General features: G+C 49.1%; 1 protein-coding gene and 1 long non-coding RNA gene across 2 annotated transcripts; one reads left to right on the plus strand and one right to left on the minus strand.

Moving 5' to 3' along the window:
• The first annotated feature begins 345 nt into the window (after positions 1-345).
• Positions 346-3,037, plus strand: HOXD8 (homeobox D8). The gene is made up of 2 exons (XM_083413414.1): positions 346-1,258; positions 2,138-3,037. The coding sequence occupies exons 1-2, from the start codon at positions 664-666 to the stop codon at positions 2,437-2,439; spliced, it is 897 nt and encodes a 298-aa protein (XP_083269540.1). The 5' UTR covers positions 346-663; the 3' UTR covers positions 2,440-3,037.
• Positions 3,038-7,016: 3,979 nt separating this feature from the next.
• Positions 7,017-8,984, minus strand: LOC310664998. Its single transcript, XR_014505140.1, has 2 exons — positions 8,809-8,984; positions 7,017-7,947 (listed from the first exon to the last, which is right to left on the minus strand). It is a non-coding gene; the product is annotated as an uncharacterized lncRNA (long non-coding RNA).
• Between the last annotated feature and the right edge of the window lie 4 nt (positions 8,985-8,988).

Consider the following 8,988-nt stretch of genomic DNA (forward strand, 5'->3'; position numbering starts at 1 on the left):
GTGCTTGCGCTTTATCTCACCCTGATCTCTCCTACTTTCTTTCTGCTTGGTGAGTTTTCGAGAAAATATGCATACGGCTGCGGGTGTGGAGGCTGAAGCGGGTGGGGGTGGGGAGAGAAAGGAAAGAAGGAAGGAAGAAAGGAAGAAAGAAAAAGAAAGAAAGAAAGAAAAAGAGGCCGTTTGCCTGAACAGCCGGTGGGGCAAGCTTCGGCTGCATGGATGGCTGCATGGGGCTGCTGCGCTGTTATTTATTTATTTCCCGGGGCTCGTTTTCTGCCTCCGGGAGGTGAGTGTAAACCGAAGCCAACAGGCTCTCCTGCCTTGCCCTGAACTCCGGCCCATGTGAGTGTGTGGCTGCGACGGCGGCGGCGGCGGCGGAGCTGCCTGTGTGTGCCTAATAGGAAATAGTAAAAGCAGTGAGGCAGGTCAGTCAGTCGGGCAGCGATTAGATCCCAGCTCTGGACCTCACCAGCGCTGCCGTCCGCAGTGGTGGCAGGGGCAGCGGCGGCGGGCCGGCTGAGTAAAGTAGGAGTAAGGAAGGAGTAGCGAGGCAGTGGTTCGTGGGCTTCGGCTGGCCCAGCTGCTGCTGCTGCTGCTCCTCCTTCTCTTGCAGCTGCTGGTGGTGGCGCCTCCGCTCGCCGCCCCCCCTGCCGCCGCCCTCCGATGAGCTCCTACTTCGTCAATCCGCTCTACTCCAAGTACAAAGCGGCGGCGGCGGCAGCTGCGGCGGCAGGAGCTGCAGGAGGAGGAGGGGGCGAGCAGCCCATCAATCCCGCTTACTACGACTGTCACTTTGCGCCCGCCGCGGCCGCGGCCGCCCTGCTCTACGGGAACAGCGCTGCTGCAGCGGCCGCCGCCGCCGCCGCTGCCGCCTCGGGCTTCCCCCCTCCGCAGCCCCCACCTGGGCCTGGCTCGGGCGGCAGCGGCCCGGAATACTACCATCACCAGCAGCACCACGGGCACCACGGGCACCTAGCCGGAGGAAGCCCCTCAGCCTACCACCACCACCACCAGCAGCCGCCGCCGCCTCCTCTGGCCCCGCAGGGCCCCTGCGCCGGCCTGCCTTGTCCGGGAGAGCCTGCCAAGTTTTACGGATACGATAACTTACAGAGACAGCCGATTTTTACGACACACCAAGAGGCCGAGCTGGTCCAGTATCCTGACTGTAAATCGTCCAGTGCTAATATTGGCGAGGACCCAGAGCACTTAAATCAGGGCGCGTCTCCTTCTCCAATGTTCCCCTGGATGAGACCACAAGGTTGGACGCGAGCGAAACCCCCGCTTCCCTTTGCCTTTGGCGCCGCGGCAACCCAGTCGCTGCCTCCTTTCTTTCTTCTCGTTTTTCTCTTTCTTACTTTCCTCTCCTGCCTTTATTACAGCAGCCCCATTTTCCCTCTGTGCGTCTCAAGCCTTTCCTCTCCAAAACAAATTACAACCCAGCATCTATCCCTAAATTCAGATCCCCGCTTTTCTCTTTCTTTCTTTCTCTCTCTCACCTATAACTGACATGCAATTATTGCAGTGCTGTTATAACTTCCAGCTTCCAGCACACTTTCCACGATTCCCTCCACCCCCTTCGATAATCAGCCCCACCACGGACTGGAAGCCGTTAAGCCACAAATGTTATGAATCGTGGGATGAAACAAACAAACAAATAATTCGACCAGTCTTTAGAAGTAGTCTCCTTTCAGGGAGGTGCTGCTGTGGCGCGTTAAGCGCAAGCGAGGCAAACAACCCTAGACCAGATAACTCGGAGTACTTTGATTTAAAGGGGATTCCTCAACCTCCTCCCTGGAGAGGAAGCCCTGCTGAGTGCAGTGGGATTTATTTCTGGATAAACGTGCCTGCGCTAAATTTGTTCGCTGGAATACAGCTGGATCGAATAGACTTGCCTCAGCCTCTGGTCATGCAGTAGAAAGCACATCCCACGGAGTTAGATGACATATATTCCCTAGGGCGTCACGAAGACCCCCGTGGGACTTATTTCCCAGTAAACCAGTTTAGGATGTTCTCCAGATCTCTAAGCACGCGTCGTGTGCGCGCGGGGTGGGGGGAGTCCTACTTGTTTTCAGTTTATTTGTGGGGTTTCGTTTCGTTTTAAAAGCAACGCTGTGCTTTTTTGTTTCGTCTCAAATAGCAGCTCCTGGTAGGCGGAGAGGGAGACAGACCTACAGCCGCTTCCAGACTCTCGAGCTGGAGAAGGAGTTCCTTTTTAACCCCTACCTGACCAGGAAAAGGCGGATCGAGGTCTCCCATGCCCTCGGACTCACGGAGAGGCAGGTCAAGATCTGGTTTCAGAACAGGAGGATGAAGTGGAAAAAGGAGAACAACAAAGACAAGTTCCCAGCCGGCAGGCAGGAGGGGAAGGAAGGAGAGGAGGCCAAGACAGAAGCCCAGGAGGACCTTCTAGAAGAAGGAGCAGAAGGCCCGACGAATTGAAGGTTCTCCTGGGCCAAAGACAATGCCTGGAAGAGCGGGCGCGCGAGGGCACCAGCGGCCTCTCCTCCCGGCCTTCACAGGTCTTACTCAGGCACCTTTTTCACAAGGGCCCGACCTTGTCAGTCTGTTTGTTTTTTAAAGCTACCTTATGATGTTTCTGTACTTAGGTGAGAGTTTTATTTTATTTGTTACTGCACCCGGGGCGCCCTAAGCCGAGTCCCAGCTGGCTGCTGCTGCTGCTGCATCTTTCTCCATTTCGCCCTTCACGTGGAATTTGATACCGAAAACTATATAGCAATTTTGTACGCGTCTCCTCCTCCTCGGTCTTTTTCTTCCTTTCTTCCTCTCCTCTCCTGTCCCCAAGCACAGAAAAGCCAAAACCCAACCCAAATGCTCGAATCAAGCAAGTGCACTTGTAATCTCAAAACTTCCCTTCCAACTTATTTCTTGTAAAGTAAATTAATTTAGACATTATAATGATTTTTTTTTTTTTGCGGGGGTGTGGGAAAGGGGGAAGAAGAAGGAGATATTTTAATGGCACATTGATATTGAATGATCGGTAATTGATCGAAATAAAACAAAAGTGATTCCACTGTAATATCCATGGTCAGGTTTCTTCCTGCGTTCCTGTTGTTGGCTGGTTGGTCTGTTTTTAATAAAAACGACAACAACCACCTCTCTGTGGAGCCCAAAAGTGCAGCGGGACTTAGAAAACGTAGGTCAAATTACTCCAAGCAAACCTTGCGCGGTTTTGCGGAGAGAATAGCCCAAGCGTCCAACAGCTATGAGGCCGAGGCGTTCAAGGATACAGCGTTCGCTTTGCCTGCATTGACTGCACGAAGGTTTTTCCTTCGGCGCTCAGCGGGCAGGATTTGGGTACAGCTCTAACGCGCAGCTTCATTACGCATTTGCTGCAGCATTCCCCGAGTTGCATTAGCCTTATGGTAGCTACTGAAAAAATAAATGAAAAGTATTCGAGCGCTTAGTTATCTGCTATGGGAGGCTTATTCGGTTCTCTGTGGAAAACGCCTGCCCTGCGCACATGAAGTGGAGTCCTATTGTTTTCAGCCCACTTACTTCCACAGACGTGTGCGTTTCAGTTTTCAACCGGGTTTCTTTCAAGGAAGCATGTTTTAGGCTTGACCCTTGGAAGTGGTTGCATTGCCAAGTACAGGAAGAAGAAGAAGGCCGGATCAGGTCGTCCAGGCAACAATCCTAGACTTGGAAGTAAACCCCACTCAATCCAACGGGGTTTACTTCTGAGGAGACATGCCTAGGATTGTGCTACAAGGCACATGATGTTTCTATCCCGAATATGGCACGGTCCCGATCCAGTTTAAAATTAATCGTAAATAAATTCAATACGAAGCAATGGAGGAATGCTGGTCTCAGTGAGAGGCTTAAGGGAGCAACCAGCTTTCTCTGCGCTGGGTCCCAGAGGCTGCAGTCCTATGGGCACTTGCGAGGAAGCTGCAGTGAGCACAGTGTGACACCCATCAAAGCAAGGAGGTTTAAAATTAATGGAAAGTCCTAGCCTGGTGTTGCAGAAACCTTCCCCACCCATCCCCGTCATAAGGGAGCAGTCTACCATATTACTAGATAAACAGCACGAGGTGCCTCTTTCCATTTCTTCATGCCTTGCTTGATGTAAGCCGCTCAGGCCGCTGCTGAAGAAAGCATGGCGGGCTAGCTGGATTCAGCAAGACCCCCCCCCCCCTTACTATGCTATGTCATTCGTGCAACATCCCTGCGTATGTCTAGTCTGGGTTGGAAGTAAAGCGGAAATTTGATTAGTAGCATTATTTTGTCAATTGACTATCTAAAACTTGAAGGATTTCCCAGAGGTGCCTGTGCTATATTCATAAAAACACTTGCCGTTCTTACTACTAACACTATGGCTGAATTATTATTATTTTAAAAATAGTGTGTGCGGCAGTGATTGTCTTCGTGTTCTTCCCATCGTTTGGAGAGGTGCAGTTTCCTCATCCTCATCTTGGTCAGACTTTAGCTGTTGCGATAATTAGTGTTTACAGGAGTAATAAAAATCACCCTGAGCAGTAGGCTTTCACATGCTCTCTGTGCCATACATGCAACAGCACTGTAAGGCAGGAGGTCCGTGTTATCCCCACAGTAAAAAGGAGATGAGACTGAGAGGTATTAGTGGCTGCGACGGGATTGGAACGAGGTCTGAGTTAACGGCAGGGATGGGATTCAGCCCTGCTCCGCTCCAGAAGCCAACTCTGAAATCGCTGCAGATGGATATAACTTGCGAGAGGGGGGACACACACACCGCTATTTGGGTTCATTAGTTCATAGAATCCCAAGATATAATGGGCCTATGCATTGTTAATGCCTATAATCCCAGGATGAAGATCAGAGTGCTTAAGCACTATAAATAAGGCACCTGTGCAAGAGTACTTAATTCATCGCTGGATTGTGGTCCGCGTGTGCAGTACACTTGCGATCAGAATTCCATTGATTACAGTGGGGTCCAGATGTGCCAGCGTTCTATGGATTTTGTCCAATGTCTGTGGTAGGTTTGTTGTTGTAGCTGTTATTCAGCAGAAAACGGGCAATTTAAGACTACCAAAGCATGGAAGCCCTGCAAATGACTGGAGCGATAGCAAAATAACAAAAAACTGTCCCGGGTTCTGAATAACGCGTGAGATTCCCACTGGCTTACACATTTTTTTTTACACATTAGCTTTATTATCGACATTTTCTCCCCAGTAAAAAAATAATAAGAAAAACCACACACACACACCGCTTTGTTGGTAAGAAAAATGGGGGGGGGGGCTGATTTTATTTCTGGGCTTTTGGGTGATCCTGCCTGCCCTTAATGCTATCAAATCCCATTCACTTCAACGGGATTTATTAAGGACTTTCACAGGGGAGCTGGCTTGAATCAGGTAATCATATCTCCACATCAAAGTGCAAGGAAACCACCAGAATTCTCCTGGCAATTTCAAAGAGGTGGCTTCTCAATCTTAAATCATGCAGATAATTAAAAGGTAGAGCCTTCTCGCGCAAGAAACCTCAAATTGTCTGTTGCTGGAAATAACGGCCTTCAAATGGTGTGGGGAGCCCTCCCCACGCAGCCCCCAGAAACCACACACAGAGGCCTAAGAGGAATTGTGTATGAAGTGGCCCATATATGCAGAAGAAGCCACACACCATCAAAAATTAGTAGTGGATGAGAATTCGACTTCAGTTAGTTACGACTAAGCGCAGTTCTGTTGCTTTTCCACGGGGCCAAATCCTGTTCGATAGGTGACTGCAGACAGAAACCCCGAAAGACCCCAAAGGGCAGGAAATCAGCAACCTCTTGGTAGCTCCTTTTATATGCAACATGTAGAACAACAGAGTTCTCAAAACTGAGAGGCATTATATTTGCATCAATCCTCCATCACCGTTTTGGTACCCTGTCCACCAGTTCATCGAGCCTTTTTCTCGCTGCAAGGCGTGTTAACTCGGACCACTTTTATCAACCAAAATTAGGTCTCTGTAAGTCCTAAGGACTTCTGTGTGTGTGTGCGCTTGCTTGCTTGCAAGACCAGTAGAACTGAAATGTGTTGAAGTCCTGTGGCTGAATCTCTCCCATTGTTCTTATTATCAGTCTTGGAGACAGTCAATAGTTTCTTGTTTGCCCATATCAAAGTCCCTGAAACAAATTCACTTTAAATCTTTAAAGAGAGGGTGAAGTGGAATAAGGCGAAATGAGTGAATAGATACCAGGTCAAAGTCTGCTCTCATCTAACCAGAATCCGGAGGATTTAGCCTTAAGTAGAAGATCCCCCATGGACACACACACACCTACATACTCACACACGGAGGGTGAGAGAGAAAGGGTCTTGTTCATTTTGTTTTGCTTGCTTTGTGCATGTGTATGTTACCATTGGCTCTGGTCTAATTATTTCCTTAGTATATATGTACATTTCAGCAGTTATGTTAGCTGTGAAATCAGCTAGCTAAGAAGAAAGCAGAATATGCTTTCAGCGCCTATAATTTTCGAGGCTCTTTTCGAATTCAGAAAATAGCCCCTCCCCGCCGGAAACGCCTTCCTTGGCCACCGCATTCCTCTACAAGCGCCATAGCGGGCTGGGAACCCGTTCACGTAGAGGAACTGCGGCAAAAACTGTGAAGCAAAACAATTTGGTGCATTGATTTGCATAAATGCGGCAAAACGTCTCAGTGGTCAGTCTGGGATTGGTTATGCGGGTCTAAGACAAGCGAACTTCCAGAAACCTATATAGAAGGGATGGTGATTTTATTTTGTTTTAAATGTAAATATACAAGTTAAATATTTGCAGACATTATTGGTAAAGTAGCAATACCTTTGCAACGAAGGGCAAAGCCTTAGTTCAATTGAGCCCTAGAGGAGGGAGGGGTCATTTTGAGCATCTTAAACCATAAACCCTTTCAACTAGAAACAAGTATTATCCGATATTTATCCAACGCTAATTCCAAAATTGGATTAAAATGTCTGAAGACAATTGATTTTGGAGGAGGGAAATCCGAATATTTGCTGCGCACATTCTCCTGAATATATTTATATATACGTGCACATTGTAACGCAGTATGCTTTATAATATATTTAATCAATATATTAACATCCACAATTCATCATGAATGACGAATCTAATTAATACCATCAAACATAACACTGTCCTAGAGTTTGTCGATCCTGATTATTTACGAGGAAGCGGCCATTTTGGAATCGGGTGGAAATCAAGCTTGCGGAGTCGCTATGCGGTCCTTCAAGGCGAGAAACCCACATCTTAGATAGATACTCAAACCGGCCCCAATGACATAGCTGACTTGGAAGCAAATCTCAAGTGAGTCTGAACCTGTCAGGCCGCCCGGAACGTCGCTTTCCAACAGAAGGCGCTTAAACCCTAATCCCACATAAATGGCCATAAATAATTGGATGAATTCGCCAGTTATTAAAGACGGCCTTTGGGTTACGGAGGGAAGCAACAAAATTCAAGTGAACAGAGTTTGGATCCCATACTACAGACAGCGGCAAATTTCCCCACCACTTCCAGCCTATCTTCAGCGGGAGAAAGTGAACCGCACTGAACATCCAAATAATGCAATTTGTACACACATTTGCTCAGCTGTAAGTGCGCAACTGAGTCCAGGGGGGCCTTAAGTGAGTACCCTTAAGTGTGCAGACAGTCAGTCCCAATTGCTGCATGAAAGAAAACGGAACCAGAATAAACGTCCCTGGGTGTATTTATGTCGGTTTCGATTTAAAGTTCAAAAAGGGGAGGCCGTTTTAAACACTGGAGGCATGCTTCGTCTCCCTCGTCCACCCTTCCTTCCATGTCTCGAATTCTTTTGCCATTGCAGATCCGGTAGAACGCCTGGCTACTCCTCCAGAGCGCAGAACTCCCAGCGCGTTCTAGAACGTTACAAGTCAATGGCTCGGCAGCCCAGGGAGGCTTTGTCTCTCGTCAACGTTCCATCCGCAGCCAGGGCCGGAAAAGCTTCTGGAGAGGCTTTTTCCTGCAACAAGGAAGAGACGCTCATTAATTCGCACAAGCGGGTGGTTTTTATTTGCTACTCCAAACGGAGCTTTCAGGAGCTCCGGAACGTGACGAGCCTTTGGAGTAAAGTAGATTCGAGATTTGCAAGAGCTGAGTTTCATTGGGATGTTCCCCATTCCCAACCCCTTCAGCCTTCCCAGCGCAGGGCAATGAGGGTCGGAGTGAGGCAGTGCAATTCTAAAGCCCAGCGGCCTAGACATAATGTAGACCTAGCAAAAGGGGCCTCGCCTGCTGGACTTTCTCCCGCCTCCGCAGCAAATGGACTTTTACGCACTGATGCGTTGCTCACAGGCAAGTGGTAGGGTGTGGGTTTAGGCCCCTATGTTTGGGCTAAACGCTTCCGAATCGAATCAGGGCCTCTACTCGGCAGCGTTTGGCCTCCGGGTAAGGGGGCTGATGACTGGGCTGCGTCAATCATTCAGAAGATTCCCACCGATCTGCTGCTCCCTGAGACAGGCCAAGGCAACAGAAAGGTGGTGGTGAGCCTGGGTAGCGCGTAAAGACAAACAGCAGAGAGAGGAGGCAGAAAGAAATGAACCCAGGAAAACAAAACCCACTGTTTGTAGCAGCCTGGGTTTAAAAAAAAATCCGCAAGGAATTGCAGTAAATTCCTTTTTGTTTGAAGAGAATTTACAACTCGTAATAGACCTTTTATGACCTATTTGGGCACGTCATTGGCTGCGCCTGGTCATGTGCGAGCGCTGATAGCTTTCACGGCCTTCCCCCTCCTTTTCCCTTCCTGATTTCCCCGGCGAATCCCCCCCCCCCCGCTTTTTTTGCATTCTGCCTTTCCCACAGCCTCAGCCCTTCTTTTTCTAACCTTTGTCTCCGATAAGGTGCATTGCGCTCGCTATGATGTTTGAGTACCGATCCAGTCCGGTCCAAGGGTTTTAAAAACAACACGCGCTCGCACACACACACGCGCGCGCACACACGCAAACGCCCACCCTCCTCCGCTGCTACCCTGCCAGTTTCCAGTCACAGCAGAGACGCGGAGTGC

The sequence above is a fragment of the Podarcis tiliguerta genome, assembly GCF_965153285.1.
Source record: "Podarcis tiliguerta genome assembly, chromosome: 1".
Taxonomy (NCBI): domain Eukaryota; kingdom Metazoa; phylum Chordata; class Lepidosauria; order Squamata; family Lacertidae; genus Podarcis; species Podarcis tiliguerta.